Here is a 23,213-nt window from a genome sequence, read left to right on the forward strand (position 1 = left end):
GAATGGACATATCTGAAAGATGTTGTCTGCCATTCTTGTTTTGTTAACTTTATCATATTCCTAGCATTTAAATAAACCAGACCTCTTGTTTGCAATTCTTTGAAAGCTTGCTGCAAAATAAGATACACACGTAGAAGCAGAAAGGCTGCAAGAAGGGCATCGAATCAACACCATTTGTCATACAGTGCTGTGGCTTCAAATGTTGATTTTGCATCGCATCTTGACGACATCCTTATTAAATTAAAAATGCAAAAGAGCATAGAAAGATTCCAGATTTAGAGCATCATAAGTTCCAAGAGTTTCAAGCGCCATTTGTTTTGACCACCAGCGTGTTTCACCAATATTTTGCAGTCTTTTCTGTTTATCAGATCCGACTCCTTGTCCAATGAGAACATCCGTCCAAATATTCATTCGTTTGCAAGAATCACCGGAGTAAGTTGCTGTACTCTGCAAGAGACCACGTACACGTAACACCACATGTATACAACATTTGGTGAAACATTGTTAGTGAAAAATAAAACACGTAATGTTAAACTCCATGATATTCACCACTCATCTTTGCTGTTCCATCAAAGGATTCTCACACAATCTTTCCATTTTTAAACTATTGCTTTCAAGAAAATTAAACTTGAACACTAAATTTCAAATCACCAATTTCCTTGACTATATAAATATTAATCAAGTTTGAAATAGCAGCTAGAATATTATTAACTGTAGTCTTAGACAACATTGTTACCAAGCCTTCACGTCTACACGAGCTGCCCTTTCTTTTGCGTATCAAATTTTCTTTTCTCTACTGACTTACCTGAATTGCTTGTTCTGTATGATTATTAAGTGGAACGTCAAACCAAAGAGATGTAATAGCTGGATGGAGAAACCGAAAAAAGATTCCAAACCCAAATGGTCTTTGTTGTATAATTATTCCAGCGGCAAGTCAAAATGACACTTTTGCGAAAAAATGAAAAATTTTGAAATGTAATTTGTAAGCTTTGAAAGCTGTAATCGAAGTGGATTAATCTCTTAAAAGTTTATTGGATAAATTTTTAACAACTATTCGATCAATTGAGAAGTTAATTACAACAAAAATCACGATTAAGGTGAAGTAATTCTTTCTTGAACACCTCAATTAAAGGTATAAATATCAAGGTTTTAGACAATCTTAACTACCTGTTTGAACCTTATTTTTTGCTTGCCCGTTCTGCTCTAGGTTTGTTACATTCTTCAAGAATGTTCTTTCGGCCTACAGGCTTTTATTTTGTGTTAGAGTATTTTTGCATGGATTAAAAAGCAAATTGCTAAATTCTAAATAAAGAGATATAAAAATTTCCTTTTTGTAAATACAGCAAAAATACTATTAATTCTTATCTTGGCATTTATTAATTCAATTCTAATCTAGAAATTTATTATTAGTAGTTCAAAAAGCACAATAAAAAATACCGATAAATTAACTCTAAATATTGTTTACGAATTTTTTTAACTTCCATCTTTTACTTGCTATGCTTCAATTGTTTATGACAATTTGAAACAATACCATTTGATAATTTTTTTTAAATGTGGAATGTGATTAACTTTAAATTATAACTACGCAGTGTTTAATAGAAAATTATGTTACTGCTAAGACTGTTCCTTGAAAAATGACGTATTTTAACTTCGTCCACCCTCCAATCTATTATAACTCCTTGGTCAAACTCTGTTATCAGCAATATTAGTTCTAAGAAGTTCCCGTGATTAATAGATTTATCGTGCAAACTGTAGAGAGATTCACCCCAATTACCTCTGTATGGAAGAGCTTTGCTTTCCAATGAAAGCGACTGCTGTAAAAGTTCGTTTAAATACCTAAACATTTTCCAATACTTGCATTTTCTTCTTTTCCACAAGACCTTTGTTGATTAAAGAGCTTATATCTTTCTATGTTGTACAAATAAAAAGTTTCAAAGCCGTTTACTATCAAGTTTGTGATATGTTGCTAAATGTTTTATGCTCACAATAACATTATTACTCTATTTCAAGTAGCAAACAAGGAACTAGAACGAGTTTCAATTTGGCTTAATGCAAACAATCTATCTTTAAACACTGATAAGTTTTCCTAATTCTGTTCTAAACGGTGTTGCTTACAAAAAATATAAAAACTGAGCGCTCTTTCACAAACTAATAACTTAGTATTTTAATAGATTTAATACGATCTCTCCTTATATTAGAGAGATCGTATTAAATATATTAGCAATATAATCTCAAGAAATTTTAGTATTATATATAAAACTATTAAACTTTTAATAACACCCAACTAATTCAGATGTATTTTGCATTCATAGTTACTTACGTTATGTTACTTAATGTTTGGAGTAGTACAACCAAATGTAAACTCAAATGTCTATAAGCAAAAGAAACATGCAGCACGAATTATTTTCTAAACGCTTCGCAAATAATAAATCTTTTCTTAGAAGCATGAGGGTTCTTGATAATTATCAATTAATTTTTTTTTAAGTCATGCAATTTGTTTCAAAATCAAATAGCTATCAAGGTTTTCGAAAATATTTTTTGTAAAATATCAAAACGATACAATACTCGATCTACAGAAAGATTTTAAGATTTTTACAGAAAGATTAAAAAACTTTTCCGTAAATTAAAAATCACAAGATTATCTATTTCTTATCGTGGTCCGATGCTATGGAAGCATTTTACAAACCTGAGTCGTAAACATGAATTCAATACAGCTTAAAAAATTAAAATACCACATAATTGCCAATCAAGATTCATTATTCGATTTTTTCTAATAATATACTTTTTACAAGCAACAAATTCTAGATCTAGTTGAGACAAGATAGCCGCAAGCAAATAATTTTGTCATGGATGAATGTCCAAGAATCCATGAGGTCCTTTGTCTGGCAATGGCGATTTGAGACTACATGCATGATATTACCGTGATGCTTGAGTAAACAAGTGCATTTTTGGTCCACTATCTTGATTAGAGAAAAATAAGAAACGCACAAATCTGCATCGAAGACTGCTTTGTTTGTGCTATTGCTATTATTGCTATTATTGCTATAAAATGACACTAAATTTAGTGTATTTTTAGTTCAAGTGCCAAGGTCTCTGAGACAGATATTGGCGGTCCTTTTAAATTAATACCAAAATGAATTGCTTCAAATGAACCACTCTCCTAGCTCGCCCACCTAATATTACTTTGAGCCAGTGAGTGGTTCCAAAAAATTATTTCAACCAAAAGTCTTACTTTCACAGATGTTTATTTAAGATAATGGCTATGTATTTGTATTGTATTATAAGATAATGGCTATGTATTTCTATGAAAATAGATTTTTTTTTTTAATTAAAAAAAAAGTCAACTAAAATACGATCAAGATAACAACAACAAACGGCAACACATCTAACAATATATTTAAACAATAAAGCATTGTCTTGAAATAATCTTTAATCGTGTGTTTTGCGTGCACTTCTAACAACTACAACAAAGAGGAGTGAAGTAACTCCGATTGATACAGTAGCAAGAACAATAAAAACTATTTGCCATCCAAAATTATCGATGAGGTAGCTTAAAGGTGCACCAGCTAGAACACCACCAGCTAAAAATTTACACAAACTGCTTAAAAAAAGGTTTAACAATTTAAATTTACAATTTAAAAAAACGTAAGCAATAAAATTTTATATTTAATTTACCAGATGATATCGCTGAGGCTAGCGCATGAGAAGTGCCACTTAAACCAGAAGGAGCATTTTCCATCACCAATAAACCAAATAACGTGTGTGGACCAAAACAAGAAAACCCAAGAAAGAAACTTGTAAATGTTAAAAGAACCTTAATAAAAGTTATTTATTTAAAAATCAACTTTACCATTTTTTAAAAAATACATAAATTGAAACCATAAATAATAATTTACCATATTATTTGATGTTTGAAGAACTAAAAGCCATAAAAGAACAAACATGGAACAAAAGATAACAACTGGCAATCGAGGTGAACTTTTCGACGCTTTAAACTAAAATAATTTATAATGGAAAGTATATTTTAACTTTTAATTGATTATTTACTTTTGAAATCAAAACGCTATTCAAATTGTATCGTTATCGAAATATCGAAACTAACCGATATTTTTTACGATAATGGGTTTCGATATCAATTGCTATGATCCGATATGTTTCGATATGATTCCGATAAAATATCGTTTGGGTTTCGATATGCACGATATCAGTATCGCTTTTAGCGATAAATATCGCATAATTTATCACTAAAAATTGTATAACGATATTTTTTGAGTTTCGATATGATTCGATACGTTCCGATAAAATATCGTTTGGTTTCGATATTTTACAATATTTTGTATTAGATATAACTAAATGTTAAGTTAAGTTATTTTGCAATATATTTTCTCAATTTAATGATTAAAATATTGATAAAAATTAATAATCGCCTAATTTTGAATGCCGATTATTAGATTAAATTGTTAAAAATGGCTCAGGCAGTTAGGAGAACAATCCAACTGTTTAGTTTTCTAAATAAAAACATACCGTGGTGTGACCTAACAAAGTCCTATGCTTTAAGAAAGTCCTAATTTAAGAAATGACAAATTTCGTATATATAAAAGAAACATTTGCGGAAAATAATTTTGTTGTTTTAACTTGATATATGGGGTCATGATGATTTCCTAATTATATTGATGTTTTAATCGTTTGTGGGTAAATCAATTTTTAATTACAACAATTATAATTTTTAATTGAAATCACGTGACAATTGAATCAAGTTACTATTCTCAAATCATTCTTTAAGCGATCATCAAATATTAAAATATTTTCACATGCTCTATTTTTTATCAAATCATGTTACATACTGATCGTTTAAATGCCTTATATCCCATAAATCAATACAAATACAAATCTATTTTATTTTTTCAAATATTTATTTATTGAAACAAATTTAAATGATAAATAAATGTCATAGTTATGGAGTTTTTGAAGATTATTGTTATTATTATCAAAAAAAAAAAAAAAAAAAAATATATATATATATATATATATATATATATATATATATATATATATATATATATGTACATATATACGTATATATATGTTAATAATTTTGATAGTTGTTTGCAACAACTATCAAAATTTGTTTACTTTGGCAATTTTAAGTTGATCAAGGAAAACTCCTTGGCTAAAGCAAGACGAAAAGGTTTTAAATAGAATATTGTATGAATTTATATAAACATTTTCGTTGATACCGTCGAATCCTATTGCTTTATTTGGTTTAATCGTTTTGAAAGCAGCTTCAAATTCCTTATAGGATATTTCAATGCAATTAGGATTTGTTGTTTTTTGAGGTAAAAATTCAAAGGAATTACCAGTATATGGAATAGTTTTTGCTAAGTTAGGCCCTGCTAAAATAAAATGCTTATTTAATTCAACTGCATTATCGCTTGAAGCATATAAAATTTTATCATTAACTTTAATACCGTTGGGCAAAGTGTCTGATTTAGTTTTAGCTTTGCCAGTGATTTCTTTTAAAACTTACCAGGTGCGTTTTGAGTTTGTTTTTTTTTTTCAAGTAAGTCAAGATAGTATTTTTTTTGAAATTTTTTCTTTGTCTTTCGAACTCTCTAGCATAATTTTTGTAAATGGTTTTATTTTTAACTGATTTGGATTTCATGTACTTAATATATAATTTTTGTTTAATTGTGGAAGATTTTCTTAGTACATCGGTTATCCATGGGGATTTATTTTTTTAAGCTTTTGGGAAAAAAATTTAAATTTTAGGAAAATTTGTGTCATAAATATCATAGAATGTTTTAAGAAAATTGCTATAAGCTAAGTTGGCGTCCTGACAATGATCAATATGGTGCCAATGAAGCATTGATAATTGGTCATTAAATGATGCTAAATTTACTTTGCTATAAATGCGTTTTATAGCAAAGTAAATTTATTATGCGAAAATGATCTATGATATTGCATTTAATGATTCCTCTTTTAAGAGAAACGCTCCGTTTTTAAATAAGTCATTGTAAAACTCTTTAATGTTGTATTTGACGTGATACTGTAAACAATCAAAATTAAAATCACCAATTAAATAGTTTAATTTCTTTTCGTAGTTACTTTTTTTAAAAATAACTTTTTTTTGGTTTTGGTTACGGTTTCAATTACGGTTCGACTGAACCAAAATTAACTAGCTAATAGTAATAAAAACGTTTTTAAAAACTCTCTGGGAAAAAGTTTTTATACTCTTTAAATTTCTTAGATACACATTATAAGGCTCTTAAAATAAATTTTTTTTATAAGAAAAGGTGTTAAAATTTTAGTTTGAATTAGTATTAAAATTGTAATTGAACAACATTTTGAAGAATGCCAAGGCCAAGATCCAAAATTTGGAATCACTTTGATGAAGAGGTCAGTACTACACCTGATGAAGAGCGACTTGTTACTGCAAAATGCAAGTATTATTTTGCAATATGCAAGTTGTCAGGCATAAGCACATCTGGCATGAGATCACATTTGACAAGGAAGCATCCTGTTCAGTTTGCAGCCTTAGAGAAAAAGCACCATGTTCCTTTTGATGAGTTAGAACAGGTGCAATAAAGTTTAGAAACGTTTTTACTTTTTTAATTTAAATATTAACTTTTATTTTCATATGTGTTTAGTACTATTACAATACCAAGATTTAACAAGATTTAACGATAAATATCAATAACTTTCAATAAATGCTGATGAATGTTTCAATATTAGGTATTTTAACAGGTTTGATATTAATTTTTAGACTTACAATGAAGACGAGGCTTATGAGCAGGTCCGAAATGATAAGACGCCATTAGTGTTGGGCAGTAAAGTTAAACAAGGAAGACTTTCTGGACCATCAGCAGAAAAGGTCCAAATCTAAAGCATTGGGTCAAATACAAGCCACAAGACCGTGAACAGCTTAGAGGAGACATTAAAATTGTCAAGTTTTTGGCCCGTTTAAATTTGCCATTCTCTTTGGTTGAACATGAAGCTTTTAAAGATTTTGTTCACTACTGGAACCCAAAAATGAATGTGAAGGCTGCAACAACATACCGGTTCAAGTATGCAAAATTTTAATTGTTTTAAATAAATTTTATTTTGGGGTGGGGAGTCAATTCAATGGGAGTTCCAAGAGAACTAAATTTTTTTTAAAGCTACTTTTTTAAGACCAATCCACACCAATTTTATTTTGGTTTTCTTAGTAGGTAACCAATTTGATATGTAACAAGAAATACCAATAATAACTAATTTTTTATTTTAATTTTAGGTTGCCGTTGTTGTACAAAAATGTGAGAATCTGTGTGGATGACATTCTAAAGGAGGAATTGCCAAAGACCGCTGGATTTGCAATCTCAACTGACCTCTTGCAAAGCAGAAACAACAATGCATACCAAGCCAGTACATTGCACTATGTGAGTGAAGACTTCCAGTTAAAAATGTTTGTGATTGGAGTTTTTCCGTTTTTCGGACAACATACAGCTGAAGCCATTGCTCTTCGTCTGGATTTGCTTTTCAGGAATGTCTCAGAGTTGGCCGGAAATAATGAAGTTTCGTCCATTGTGTGTGTCCATAATTCAGCCGCTAATATAAAGGCGGCAATTAACAAGTGCAATTTTGTAGATGCATCTCTTTTATGTGCTGATCATCTTTTGAATTTGGCAGTTGAAGCAACTGTCAAAGAAACAAAAGGTTTTGACAGTTTGGATCTTCACGAAGCAATCCAAAGAGCAACTGAATTAAGTTCAAGATGCCACAAGTCATCTTTGTCTGAGCTAAGAGTTAAAAAAGAGGTAACTAGTTTTTAGTTTAACATCCTTTTTAGCTTTTATAGCAATTTAGTTTATAGTTTAATTCAATACAAGCGCAATTTAAACTTCTCAGTACACTTTGTGTGACAAAATTTTTCTAATGATAGCTATCATCAATAACTGATAAAATGTTAACACTTAAAAAGTAAAAACATATAACATAGTTAATATCAGTTTTTAATAATAGTAAATAGTACTAATCACCTTTTATGTTATGTTTCTTATAATTCTATTTTAATTTTTAGCTAAAGCTGTTGCTTGATGACAGCGATGTTGTTGGCAAGGATAAGTTGAAATTTGTGAAAATCATCACTCCCGTGAAAACACACTGGAATTCAACTTTGATGATGTTGGAAAGCATTGAAAAAATGTGTCGTATCCTCAGCTCCATTAGAGACATTCCTGGTAAAGATGACACCAAACTAGCTCCAGTCATTCTTTCAGATGATGAGTTCAATCTATATGATGAAATTTTGCCTATTCTGAAGAGAGTTGCTGAGATTTCAGAATGTTTTTCTGCTGACAAAGAAGTAAGCATTCACCTCATTATCTCAAACATTTACACACTGAGGCACAAATGCCTGGGTTTCATCAAGGCTGGTGGGGCATCACCAACAGCACAAATATTTCACCAAAAATTGGTGGAAAACTTGCATGTTCGTTTTCCAGACACTGGTTGTCAAAACCATTTTTACTCTGTTGCCAACTTGCTTAACCCCTTGTACAAGGGAAGAGCTCTGAAAAAACTGCTGAAATCCAAGGTCATGTTTCAGAAGATGATCCTTTCTATAATGTTGGAATGGAAGAAGCCCTTGACTTCCTATTCTAGTCCGGCTCCACCTGCAAAGTTGGACATAGTCATTGAATGGGAAATATTTCAAAAACTCCCAGGGGTTGTTGGTGTGGACGTGCTGGAATTTTGGAGAGCAAATATTTTTTTAAGAAGTACCAGCAGTGCTAGTCTCACTTTTTTGAGAAGAAAGAGCAGTGTTAGTCTCACTTTTTTGAGAAGTAACAGCAGTGCTATTCTCATTTTTCAAAATGAGATAACTAATTGAACTACAATATTGGACAAAATATGGAGGCCAACATCAATTATTCAACAAAACCTGATCAAAAATTAAAAAAATTTGAACATTAATTTTTAAATAGTTAATTATAATTTTAACAAAAAAAAGTTTATGACATTTTCCTCAAAAATCTGCATTTTTCTTTGGACAAAACAAGATGAACATTCAAAAATTCAACTGAAAATTCAAAAAATTCAGAATTTTATTTATTCTTTTTTGAAAAACTTCAAAAATAATTATATTATTTTTAAATTTATATTTGGTAGGACCTCATTTACTTTGAACTAATGCCTTCTTTTTTTGAGGCATTGACTTAAGTCATTGAATTAAGTCAACAACTCTCTTTGAATTGTATCAAGTCAACAATTCTCTTATCAATCTCTTGTTTGTTCTTAATTTGTTCAGATAGTTCATAAGTAGTCTTCACATTTTTCCAATTTTACCTGCTTCCTCAGCATCTTCAGAAAGAGCCTTTAGTGCTGGTGGTGGAATCGTCTTTTATAAAAGAACAAAATTGCAGCCTGAACAAGTTGAAAATTTTTTGTACATTCAGCAAAACTACCCTATGATCCAGATCAAAAGATGGTTTCTAACCAGTCAGGATGAAAAAGAAGAATTGTTTGAAGAGGCTTCTACCAATGACTCTGAGAATTCAGCTGCTTCAAGTCAGGGACCTTCTACTTCAACTCCAACATCAGCAGTTGAAATGGATGACTAACTTAAATTAGTTCATTGCCTAAGTGACGTCATTGGTCTATTTCACTGCTTAGAGTTTATAAAATTTGCCATATAGAGATTTAGTGATTTCAATAAACCTTGTCTTTGAGATTAAATTTTAATATTTTTCTTATATTAAGTCACAAGCACAAACCTTAACATGTTAAACATGTCAAGCCAACAATTTATCAAGTAAAACATTGTTATTTTTTGTTTTTAGTTGTTTTTTGCTTCAGCTTAAGTCTTAAATAAATTAAAAAATCAAAATTAAAAATAAAGTTTTGTTTATTTCTTTTTTTACATTAAATAGTGTACTTGTCAGTAATTTTATTAAAGTTATTTAGGTTTTTAAAAAAATTATTTTTTTAGTCGGAAAAAATTAATATCGTAATGAACCGATAAGTATCGTTTATCATTTATCGATATGAGTTACGATATTTATGGTAATTGAACGATAAATATCGCAATGAATCGATAAATATTGAAACTTTATCGTGCAAATTTTTTGGTTACAATATCATTGTAATATAAAAAAACTTACGATTCGCACATTCCGATATCTTATCTTATCATATCGTAATAAGAAAAGTTTCGAGACGCAGACCCTTAATGTTTTTTAAACAAAATTAACGTCAAAAAGATATATCTTTGTTAGGTTAGCTTAAACAACAACACGCATTATTCAAAAGGTCCAATACTTTAAAAAGTTTTTATTTTAAAGAAAAATATTTTTAAATAAGTACAACTTTTTATATTAAGCAAATTAACTTATATTTTTATATAACTCAAAATTTTTAAACATTAAAAGTTTTACTTAGAAGTACCAGAAAATGCCTAAAATTTCAAAAAACTATGTTGACTTCTATTTTAGACGCAATTTAAGTCTACCTAAAAAAATACTAGCATTTTGAAATTAAAAAAATTTTTTTTTGAGCTATTACAAGACTTTATTATTGATTTTTACTATTATAGTTTTCATAAGGTTTAGCAGTTAAAGGCCTGTTGTTAACCTCGGAAGGTTTTATTTTGTATTTATTTATGAAATCCTAACTAACAAAAATAAACTTATTTAACTACTGCTTACACATTTGTGTAAGCAGTAGCTTTATAAGTTTACAACGGTAATAAAAACAAAAATAAAAACAAATTGTCAAAATAAAAAAATCAAACAAGACAAAACAAAAAACAATTTACATGGAGTGACTACCTTATTGATAAGCTGATCAGAAACAACTCCACTTAAAAGAGAAGAAACCAATCCACCAAGCTGAAACAACATTACTTGATAACTCCCTAATACAAAGAAACATTTTTCTTTAAAAAAAAAGTAATTATAAATAGTTCAAAAAAAGAAATAATGGTTCAAAATGTAAATTTTGTTATTTGATAAAGAAATACATCCTATTAGGAATATTTACTTCTACTGTTGAATAAATGAATTTATTAAGATGGTTTAATTTTAATTGGAAGTTAAATTTTGTAAAATATTAAAGTATGTAAAAGCAAAAAAGACAAGTAAGGCAAATGGTTGAAATCATTAAAAAATATGAATAAAAACATAAAAAAGAAAATTCAGCTGTTTATTTTCCCGAATATTTGATGAACAACAAATGCTATCAATCAGTTGTTAGTCCTGGGTTCAGAAAAAACCTTTATTGACTCGAAATGGGAGACTTACTTAATGGTTCTTCATGAGACTTCATGGTGAATAGGGAGCTGAAGTATTTAAGATATATTTTAAATTCTAATTTTTATTATTCTTAATTTCTTTTGTTTATTTATAAGTCATTCATTCAAAATAAACATTTTCGATTGTACCTTTAACTAATTTAAGTGGAAAACTCTTTTGAAAAGTAACAGCAGTGCTAGTCTCACTTTTTTGAGAAGTAACAGCAGTGCTATTCTCATTCTTCAAAATGAGATAACTAATTGAACTCAATATTGGACAAAATATGGTGGCTAAACTCAAATATTCAACAAAACTTGATAAAAATTAAAAAAATTTGAACATAATAATTTTTAAATAGTTAATTATAATTTTAACAAAAAAAAGTTTATATGACATTTTCCTCAAAAATCTGCATTTTTCTTTGGACAAAACAAGATGAACATTCAAAAATTCAACTGAAAATTCAAAAAATTCAGAATTTTATTTATTCTTTTTTAAAAAACTTCAAAAATAATTATATTATTTTTAAATTTATATTTGGTAGGACCTCATTTACTTTGAACTAATGCCTTCTTTTTTTTAGGCATTGACTTAAGTCAACAATTCTCTTAACAATCTCTTGTTTGTTCTTAATTTTTTCAGATAGTTCATAAGTAGTCTTCACATTTTTCCAATTTTTTTCCATGCAGGGCCGTACCGAGGGCGGGGCCAGCCGGGCCGCGGCCTGAGGTGCCAAAATTGGGAGGGCGCAAATTTTAATAAATTAAAAAAACAATAATCAGTTTATGAAATAAATTTTCACGGCATCGCTGTTGTTGATAAGAAAATTAATTGAAATTCCGCCTTTTGACACAAACTCCTAAATATTAAAGCTCGTTTACTGAACAAAAGAGCGCCCTTTAACACTAACATACTTTTGATAGCTTTTGAACATTATGATTCTATTATGAATCGAAACATAAAATTATCTGGTGCTGAATTTAAGAAGAAAAGAAACAGCGCCAAGAAAGTGACAAGAAACTACTAAACTGTTTCTAAAAGTGGTTGGTAACAAACTCAGTGGAAAAACAAAATATTTCAGAGGATATTTGTATTGAAGTTAGTGACAATTCAACAGATCCTATAATTGACTTAAGTTCAGATCATCATTTGAAATTAATTGAAGAGAAGATTTTCATCAGCCAAAGTCAAGAAGAATTTTGCACTACTGATTCAGAACCAACAAGGGAAGATGGAAATGCCCAGCTTTCAGGCCCAGCTGAAATGGACAACATTGAACTTCATTCAGAAATCTCAGAAATTCCAGTGGCCTTGGAAGAAAATTTTCAACACAGGGATCCAGCAACATGGCCTAAAATAACGGACAAAACAAGATGCTTTTTGATTAAGCATGGACCAGAGCAAGACAGAAGAGAACTTTTCCCAAACACGCTGTGTGACTTTGACAACAGAATGCGACACTTCAGCTCAAAATGGTATGAAAAAATTCATCCCAATGGTGAAAAATTTGTTTGCACTTGGCTGTAGTACAGCAACAAAAAAGATTCTTTATTTTGTTTTTGTTGTTTGTTATTTTCAACAGCAAAAACCAACAATTTCTCAGAAATTTCTAAAGGGTTTTGTGACTGGAAAAAACTAAACCCAAGAATTCAAGAGCACGAAAACAGCAATGAACACCAAAGATGCTATTCTGATTGGAAAACTCTTGAAAAAAACCTCAAGGAAGGAAAGACCCTGGATTCTGATCTGCAGAGAGTAATCAATGGAGAGATGAAAAAGTGGAGAGACATCTTGAAAGTGATTGCTGATGCAATTTTGTTCTGTGCAAAGAACAATCTTGCCCTTCGGGGAACAACAGAAGACATCGGTCAACAAAACAGTTGCATTTTTCTGAGCTTAATTGAGTTGATTAGCCATTATTATCCTTTAGTGGCTGAACACATTGTGTCCATTAAAGCAAAAAAAACCACAACATCCTACTTTTCTCTTTGAATTCAAAATGAGCTGATTAAGTTACTTGGGCAAAAAGACAGGAACGAAATTTTGTCAAACATCAAAGAAGTTAAATACTACTCTGTTCTGTTTAACTGCACTCCAGATGCCTCCCACAAAGAGCAGATGACTCAGATCATCAGGTATGTTCACATCAGTGATGAAACCTGCACAATTAAGGAAAGCTTTGTGGACTTCATTGAATCTCACCAAAAAACCGGAAAAGGTTTTGCAACAGAGATAACTGAAAAATTGGAGAAGGATGGTCTAAACATTTCTGATTGTCGGGGCCAAGGCTATGACAATGGAGCCAATATGTCTGGAAAATACAATGGCATCAAAGCTCACATCCATTCTCTTAATGAGTCAGCAAGATTTGTTCCATGCGCAGCTCACACTTTAAATCTTGTTGGTGTTCATGCTGCTGAGGTTTCCCCACTCATAATTACGTTTTTTAGAAAGGTTCAAGCCATATTTAACTTTTTTTCAAGCTCCACGTCAAGATGGGAAAAACTGATGAAAATGTTGACCATCTCATTAAAGGGAAATAGTGACACAAGATGGTCTGCCAAAAAAGAAGCAATCACACCATTGCACAGACAAATCAAAGACGTTCTTCAAGTTTTGGAATCCATTATCCACAATTCCATGACAAATGCTGTCACAGTTAGCAGTGCAAAAGAACTTCTCATTCAAATTGATTTCAGTTTTTTGTGTTTGTTGGATTTCTGGTGTCAAATTATATCTCTAATTGACCGGGAAAACAAACTGCTTCAATCAAAAACCATTTCAATTGACATTGCCGCAAAAAAAATGAAAGGATTGAAGGCTTCCATTCAGAATCTTCGAGATGTTGGGGTGGACAACATTATCAAAGACGTCACAGAAAAAGCTAACCAGAGCAGAATTGATGGTGGCTTTCCAATCAAGTGGAAGCACAAAGTGAAGTGGATGGCACTTTATGAAGCTGAAGATGACTCTCACCTTCTCACAGCAGAAACAGAATTAGGATCTCAGTGCAACCTTGTGTTTGACAGCATTATTACACAAATTGAGTGGCAGTTTGAGGCTATGTCTGCTGTATCCTCTGATTTTGTTTTCCTCAGTGGGCATTCACTCTCTAAAAGTTCAGTGGATGAACTCAAGAAAAAAGCTGCAAATTTATCTCAAATTTGTAAGGCAGATTTAGATTCTTCCGATTTCCAGTCAGAAATGGCAAGCTTTAAATATCAAGCTGCCGCAATGATGGACAACTTTGAAAAATCTAGGTCAATCAACATTTTGCAGCTCATTCATAAATATTCTTTGACCGATGCTTATCCCAACACGGCAATCGCTACTCGCATCTTCCTCACCATACCAGCCACAGTTGCTACGCATGAGAGAAGTTTCAGTAAACTTAAGCTCATAAAAAACTATAAGAAGGTTGTAATGGATTTCAGCGAAAAAATTCACTATTCAATAACTGCAGAAAAAATTTCCCCAAAAAAGAAGAAGGTATTTTTCAGTGTCACATGTGATGAGTGGCTTTTTTTCGTAACCAACATTTTATGAATGTCAGTTACGAGAAGAATGTCGTTTGGAGCAGCTTGTTGTTCATGTTAGATCATTTAAATGTTTTAAAATTTTCATTAAAGAAAGCACTAATTGATATCAATGCGGACATGGGATACAGTATCACAGATATCGAAAAATTTGATGCCAGTAAAATTAGCTGTAGATGTGCTATGCCGTACTGACACCAACTTAATTTCTGCGGACGCAACATTTATATCTATGTTACAAAACTTAGGTGAGGATAACATAATTAACCTTGCATTGAAAAAAGAGCTAGAAATACAAATTAACTGAAGAACTATTTTATTTGATATTTTACAGTATCTGCATAATGGAGACAAATGGAAAAAATTCATAAGAGTATTTCTGTTCATTCTAAAACAGAAATAAATAACTTTATTCTAACCCTAGCCCGACATCTTAATAATGAAACTTTCTGCAAGTTGATTCAACAAATTCTAAGTCTGATTCTAATATAGAATCTCCTTTGCAAAATTGTTACAGCAAAAAATCGCGTGACTCGCATGGACTACATTTAGAAAAAATATTTACAATAATCTGTTGTATACTAAGTGTTTCTATTATTAGAAACGATGGAATTGCTTGGATATTTAAAAAGTATACTGAGTACTACTTGTGCTTTAAATCAAGTTCTTTAACAAATCCAAAAATGAGTAAAAAAGTACCAAAAACTATAAAACACAAAATACCATCGTCATCACCAAGTTCTCTAAATCTACCATTCACTAATATTTGTGATCTTAAAGTAACTTTTCTTCTCTTGAGTTTTATCACTTGCAAAGTACAACAGACCTACTGGGTCTTTGTGAGACAAATTTGAGTTCAACTGTCATATCTTGTGATCTTAATCTTAATGGTTATCTTTCTTTAGCTAGTAAAGACTTCAATAGTCACATAATTGATCTGGGCATTTACAGTAAGAATTCACTTATTTGTCGAGAAACTAGGTTTAAATCTAAATATTATTCTTTTGTCTAATGCTAAATCCTGCAATTCTCAGGTCACAAAATCTCATATTTTATCTCAAAAATTAAGCTTGTAAGACTTCTGGAGAACCTTTAACAATGTCTATAATAGAGGCAAATCTGTTATTTCACCTCTCTTGCATGGTTTAGATCTTGTTACCTCACTTAAAGACAAAGCTGAATTGTTTGCTAAGAAATTCAATATCATCTCTTGAATCTATTAGTCGTGTTCTACATGATATAGTCGATAAACAGGTTAATCCATTGCTTGACCTTTGTATCATTCTAGCTTCTATATCTAAAGTGATTTCCTGCTTAGAATCTTCTAAATGTTGTGATCCAGACAACTTACCTGCTATAGTCTTGCAGAAGTGTTCTCTGGAGTTGTCATCTATACTTTCACAACTATTTAACAAATGGTTATCAGCGTCTCATTTTCCATACTGTTGGAAAGCAGTATCGATTATCCCTAATTTTGAAAAATTCTGGAGAGCAACCTGACTTGCCTAACTACCTCCCCATTAGTATTCTTCCTATCATAAGCAAGTTTTTTAAGTCTTTATTTAACAAACACTTAATCTCTCATCTTGAACCTAATAACTTACTTTCTGATCATCAAAATGGATTTCGATCTTCTCATTCTACTGCTTATTTGTTAACAATAGGTTTTATTGTGCATTAGATCTGGAGACTAGGGCTTTCGCTATCAACATTTTTAAAGCCTTTGATAAAGTTTGGTATGCTGGCCTTCTCCATAAGCTCTATTCTTATAATGTATCAGGTAATATCTTTAAAATTATTGAATCCTTCCTTATTAATTATTTCCTGTAACTTCAGGGGTTCGTCAAGGTTCTATCCTTGGTCCTATACTTTTTTAAATTTGCATTTATGATTTCTCAGAAATTATTACATCTAAGGTAGCATTGTTTGCTGATGATACTACCATTTATTCTTGTCTTGATAAAAAAACAACATTTTCTGATTGCTTGGAGGGGCAATTTTTCATTATTTTTTAATAAAAAAAGGTTTTTAAAAATGTCATGAAAGCCAGGACATTTAAGGATTTAAATTATATATTTATAAAAATATCATTATATTTATAAAAAAATGAATTTATATTTATTTATAGATACATAATAAATAAGAATGATTTATCTATTTGAAACTATAAAAATGATTCAATATTTTTATAATTTCAAATAGATTAATATTGTTTAATACTTTATCTCATTATTTAACTTTGCTATTTTTTCAATTTTATTTTTCAGACTTCTGTTTATTTAAATTTACAAATATTTGTTAAGTTATAAATTTATAAAGTTGATTATTATAAAAATTAAAATGCTTATAATAAACAAAATAATGATAAATCTTTAAAAAAAAAACTTACTTAAATAATTATATTATTTATCTGTTATTTTCAATACCTTGATAGTTAGAGAACTGTTTTTCTGTAATTAAATACCAATGTAGCCATTCTTCAATTGTATATTTAAGAAAAGTCCATAAAAAATATGATACAGCAACTAGCACAAAAAATTCGCTTTTAAATAATAGTCTTAAGCTTGAACCATGATTTGCCATTTTAGAGACAGAAGTAGAGTTTTTATGCTCTAATAAAACATTATTTTTAACATAAACAGGATCATCAACCATGCAGCTATAAACCACAAATGACAAAGCACATGAAGTCAACCCAAAAATAACAAAGCTTAACCGCCATGTAAACGATTCTGCCAAAAATGTAACAAGAAGAGGTATAATACTTACACTAATATTCATAGATGTTGAAAGTAATGACCAAACTGTACCTGACTAAAGATATTTATGATAAATAAAGACCTAGTTAAGATGATTAACATAAAAAAGCTGTGAAAACAATTAGAATCTAACTTCTTCAGAAGAATACCATTTTTTCACCAAAACAGCTATTGATTGCCATCCACATCCCTGGAAAAATCCATTAAACGCCCAACAAAAGATAAAACTATATTTTACATAGCAAAGTGAAAAAAGTATATTTGAAAATCCACATAAAAAAAGTCCACAGGCAAATATAAACTTTGGACTGTGCTTGTCAGATAAGGCTCCAAATAGAATTTGACCGAATGTATAAAATAACTTTTGTACACTAGCAAGCATTCCAAAATCAAAGCTTGTCAATGATATCTCTTTATCGTTCAGCATAAAAGACATTGAATATGTGCAACTCTTTCGCACAATGTAGTATGTAAAGTATCCAATAAACATATTAATAAACATCACTTTTTTCTGAATTCTATAATCTCCATTTAGAAAAGCCATAACTTCATATACTTCTTAAATTATTAGAACTTTTAATTGATCAGTATTTTTAAAAGTGCTTTAGTAGCTGTCTTCTAGCGAACTAATCAAGACAATGTTATATTTAGACTTATTCAGCGGAAAAGAAAAGTTATTTTAAAAATGTAATTTAAAGACTATAATACAGATTAATTTTAAATACTGAAAACTTATGTTGTTAATTTTATTGTTGTTACGACTACTAAATAATTCGACTGTCGACTAAATCGACTAAATTATTTTGTAAAGTCGACTTTTTGAAATCGACGATGTCGACTAAAAGATTTAGTCAAAATATTTGAATTATTATTATTATTTTTTAAATAAATTGTAATAAAAATAATAAATTAATTTATATTCGCTTTCTATTTTTTAACATCATATCATTTAAATATTAATAGAGCGGATAATGCAATAAACCAACAGTTATAATATTAAACCTAACATATAAAAATGTAAATCCACTAACAAACAATATTGATCTAAGTCCGGAAAATATCGAAACATACCTCAAAAGTCTAAACTTATCTAAATCACCAGGCCCTGATGCATTACACCCAATAATATTTAAAAAAACTTGCTTTCAAATGTCTAAACATCTATCTACTATTTTTAACAAAGTACTTGAGAGTGGATCAATACCCCAAATATGGAAAGACGCAACAATTACACCCATATTCAAAAAAGGAGACAGATCAAAAGCACTTAATTATAGACCTATCAGTATAACTTGTACTTTAATAAAAATCTTTGAAAAAATTATAAAAAATCATATTATGACACACCTGATTAAAAATAACTTATTAAGTCCACACCAATATGGATTTCGTCCAGATCATTCCTGCTTAACTAACCTTTTAACTGTAATTAATTATTGGACGTCATCACTTGATAATAATATTCCCATCGACAACATTTATCTTGATTTTGAAAAAGCCTTTGACAAAGTTCCACATAAATTTCTTATTTCGAAACTTAAAGCTTATGGTATAAATGGATCAATACTATATTGGATTAAAAACTTTTTGAAAAACCGTAGACAAAGAGTTGTTGTTAATGGAAATTATTCAAACTGGGTACCCGTTAAAAGTGGAGTTCCCCAAGGCTCCGTCCTTTCAGCTTTACTTTTTATTATATATGTCAACGATATCCCTGAAGTAATCAAATCAAAAGCTGCTCTTTTTGCTGACGATACCAAAATCTTCCGTTCTATTGAAAATACTCAATCTGCGCAAGAATTACAAAATGACATCGACGCTCTTGTTACATGGTCTCAAAAATGGGGAATGAAATTTAACATTGATAAATGTTCTGTAATGCACTTAGGAAACAACAACAAATCCCATACTTATAATATGCATGATCCAGAAAAAAATATAAGAGTAAACATTAAAACCACAAATTGCGAACGAGATTTAGGTGTTCACATAGATTCGAACTTATTATTTTCCAAACACACAACTATTCAAGTCAACAAAGCCACACAAATAATAGGAATAATAAAAAGAACATTTACATCATATCCAGACTTATTATCCTTCAAAAAACTATTTTCAGCACTAGTCCGCCCTCACCTAGAATACTGTGGATCAATCTGTAACCCTGGACTTCTCAAAGACAAACGGCAACTAGAAAATGTGTTAAGAAGAGCTTCGAAACGAATCAATGGATTACAGGATCTACCGTATGAACAAAGATTGTTGGCATTAAATATGACAACTGTAAAATACAGGCTACTTCGTGCAGACCTAATAAACGTCTACAAATGGTGCAAAAACAACAATAGTGACAGAAGTCTTTTTGAAATAGATAGTAAATTTATTACTCGTGGTCATATATATAAACTAAAAAAACAATCTTCACGATTAAATTTACGTATGAATTTTTTTTCTCTAAGAATAATAAATAAATGGAACTCTCTTCCTAATCACATTGTATCAGCGTTATCTTTAAAAACGTTTAAACTGCTTCTAGACAATCATCTAAAAAATGAATGGCTTCTCTATGACTAATCCACATTTTATTTTCTATTAGTTATACAAACTCTGTAATTGTCAAGTATTATATAATTAGGTTGACAGGCAGTTTATGCCTACACAATTTATTGTAAAACCTTAATTAAAAAAAAAAAAAAAATAATAATGTGTTTTTAAATATTTGAATTTGTATACAAGTTTAAGCTTTTAAAATCGTTTTTCTCAAAACTGTCTAATATGGATATACAATGTTTCAGAATTAACCCATCGATATTTACAATGTGATTGTATAGATAACATTTAGATTGGAGCTTTACAACTTAATTTTGCCCGAGGGCCTTAAGCCATCTTGGAGCGTCCCTGTATAAAAGTATTTATGAAAATCAAAAGCATCGAGTAAACAAAAGAAAAAAATAAGTAATTAATGAAATATAGTATAAACGAAAGTATAGTTAGGTATTAATTTTTCTTCTTCTGTAGTTATTAAGGTGTTCATAGAAGTCCTTACGATCTTATCACAGAATAAACAAAAAACTAGATAATAGCTATAATAGTACATACTATTGTTATTAAATGAACAAATAAAAATTAAAGAATAAAAAGTTAAATGGAATGAAAAGATAAAATGGATTTTCAAATTTTTATTTGGCTAAATCAACTTTTAGCCGATTAGAAAGAAGTCTATAGTCGAATAAATCGACTATACAATTTTTTAAAGTCGACTAACGACTAGTCGACTTATAGTCGATATAGCCGAAGTTGATAGTAAGACTATGTTAATTATACATAAATTTAAAACTGGTATATTATTAATAGCATACAAATCTTATAAAGGGTATAAAAAACTTCTCGCGGACTGAAAAAATTTTCACGGAAAAAATATGGCAAATAGTATAAATTAGACTTGTCAACAGCTGTTTTGGTGCCGGGGTATTTGCAGCTGATTTGAATGCTGCAATTGATGCTCTGAATCCAAATATATCGTTAGAGTTTACCTATTAACTCAAATTATAAGATATAACATTTTAGTGAAACATTTATACATTATTTTCAGTGAAATCCATGGATCAATTCCTTTCTGTGACAAACTTAAGCAGTAGTCTGCCATCGTGTGCATTACATGCCTAAATTTTCAGGAAAACGGTTAAAATGGCTGTGTAAATAATGCACCTTAATATTCATATTACAGCCAAGAGATATGAAACTGCTAAATATATCGTTTACCGGTTCAGCTTTGCGCTGGCCCAGAAAATTTTTGACAACTGCAACAAATGAAGTTCTCCTTTATATATCCAAAATTCGATCCGCTTTTATTATTGTCTTAGGAATTGCTTCAAAAGGCCCAGCTTGATATGCAGTGGAGGAAAAATGATTTTTCCCGTTCAACTAAGACGTCGCTAATGACACTTTTTTCCAAACATCCATGCTTTCTCTCTTGGGCCATTCTTCTTTAATCCAGTGGTGTGTTTTGTCTCTGCTATCCCAGAGACACACGAAGCAAGGATATATGGTGTAGCCACTTTGCTGTCTTTGAGAAAGTTTGCGATTTTTAGGTTCACACAAATCACGCATTAACGCTCCTGATACTTTAGCTTTTCAAAGACCAAAGCAACAGTGTTATATTCTTCTTTCATTTTCGTTGAGTGAGCAATTGGTATTGAACCAAATTTGTTTCCATTATGCAAAAAAATACATTTCAAACTTCGCTTTGAGCTACCCATAAATAGACGCCAATTATCTTCAAAATATTTAGGAAGACCAATTTTTTAAGGAGTTTTCCAATTTCTTGACAAAACACAAGATCCTCTTCTTGAAAAAAGAAGAGTTGCTGATCTTTTTCTCGTGTATGGTAAAAAGTAATTTTCATTCCTTGTTTGAGTAAATTTTTATCCTTTAACCTGGAAGCAAGTAGAAGCTCTTTATGACTGGTTGAGATCTTTAGTGAGGTCATTCAACTAATCTTGGTTGAAACGTTGTTGATTTGATGATGCCCCCTCATAACCACTCTCACTTTCATTAATATCAGAAGGGTGATCAGAAGGACAATTTTCATTCTCACAGAGCTCTTGTAGCTGGAGAAACGTTTGGAATGGCACTTCCTCTGGGTGAAGAACCGGTGGTCTTGCAGAGACTAAATTAAGATAAGTTCACTAGCTAAGGTTGTATTAATTGATTCCATTAATATTTACTTTAATGATTTACTTTGGACGCCGAATTTCATACTTTTTCTTTTCCCAATAGTCCACTGTGGTAAACTCTGTCACAAACTCTGTACAAGTTTTACAGACCTGATTTGATGTCCAGGTTTTATCTTGATCACCAAGTTTAACACCAAAGTATCCAAGATACAAATTCACTGACTGTTTTATGTTTTCTTTTAACATATATTCTCCGTATATGTAGCAAAACAAATCAGGGTGATTTACTTCTTCTACTTGAACTCATTTTATCTAGGTATAACAACAAAAAATACAAAAACAATCTAAAACACAGTACGTTTTGGGTTAACTTAACAAAAAAAATTTTTGAGAGAGAATTATTGCAAAACACAGGCTTTCATCTATTCCGCACGGCAACAACTCGCACATTAATTTTAACTGTAGTTGAAGTTCACTTCATTTACAGTATGGTTATTCCACCATATGGGTTTTCACACCTTGCACGTTGAATTCTTTAAGAAGAATATTTTCGATTTGAAGAACGGCTAGATCTTACAGTCGTTTGTCCTCTTTTAGATCTGTAGCAATTTTACACCCTTTTTCAAAGTTGAAAAACACAGTTTTCCAGAATAATTTGTAACAGCAGCAGAAAGAAAAATCCTTAAAACAACCTTAACATGAGGGAATGTGAATTCAAGTTTGAAATTTAAATTCTTTGATCAAATAACCAGAATTAAATTCAGATTTTTGGTTTTTTGATTTCATTTGTACCAAATTTAATTTAAATGAGAGCGAAGCTATTAAAACGCAGATATTCTTTTGAAAAATAAATGATTGCATTGTTTAGGTAGATTTATGAAAGTTCTAAGGAGTGCAATGTGATTGCAACAGAATCTATATCTGAAAGACGGATGAGGAGTCCAAAACGAGAGAAAAGTATAGCATAACTATGTC

At 30.3% G+C, this 23,213-nt stretch overlaps 1 protein-coding gene across 2 annotated transcripts; it reads right to left on the reverse strand.

The window, feature by feature from the left end:
• Window positions 1–3,376: 3,376 nt before the first annotated feature.
• LOC100204457 (glucose-6-phosphate exchanger SLC37A4) lies at window positions 3,377–18,298 on the reverse strand. 2 transcript variants are annotated; one of them, XM_065813604.1, is made up of 6 exons: window positions 17,696–18,298; window positions 17,230–17,617; window positions 10,806–10,891; window positions 3,897–3,995; window positions 3,676–3,814; window positions 3,377–3,581 (listed from the first exon to the last, which is right to left on the reverse strand). In XM_065813604.1, exons 1-6 carry the CDS (start codon window positions 18,104–18,106, stop codon window positions 3,430–3,432), a joined length of 1,275 nt encoding a protein of 424 aa, XP_065669676.1. In that variant the 5' UTR covers window positions 18,107–18,298; the 3' UTR covers window positions 3,377–3,429. The 2 variants fall into 2 exon arrangements, with proteins under 2 accessions (XP_065669676.1, XP_065669677.1); XM_065813605.1 differs by having other exon boundaries at window positions 3,377–3,598; window positions 17,696–18,213.
• Window positions 18,299–23,213: the final 4,915 nt, after the last annotated feature.

Source organism: Hydra vulgaris, chromosome 12, assembly GCF_038396675.1.
Source record: "Hydra vulgaris chromosome 12, alternate assembly HydraT2T_AEP".
Lineage (NCBI taxonomy): Eukaryota > Metazoa > Cnidaria > Hydrozoa > Anthoathecata > Hydridae > Hydra > Hydra vulgaris.

Excerpts from the sequence above, each read along its gene's own strand:
- LOC100204457 (XM_065813604.1), bottom strand. The coding sequence starts at position 18,106 with ATGGCTTTTCTAAATGGAGATTATAGAATTCAGAAAAAAGTGATGTTT. Across the intron at positions 3,996-10,805 it reads CTGATCAGCTTATCAATAAG|TTTAAAGCGTCGAAAAGTTC; the intron begins GTAGTCACTCCA and ends AAATTATTTTAG. Across the intron at positions 3,815-3,896 it reads TTCAAACATCAAATAATATG|GTTCTTTTAACATTTACAAG; the intron begins GTAAATTATTAT and ends ACTTTTATTAAG.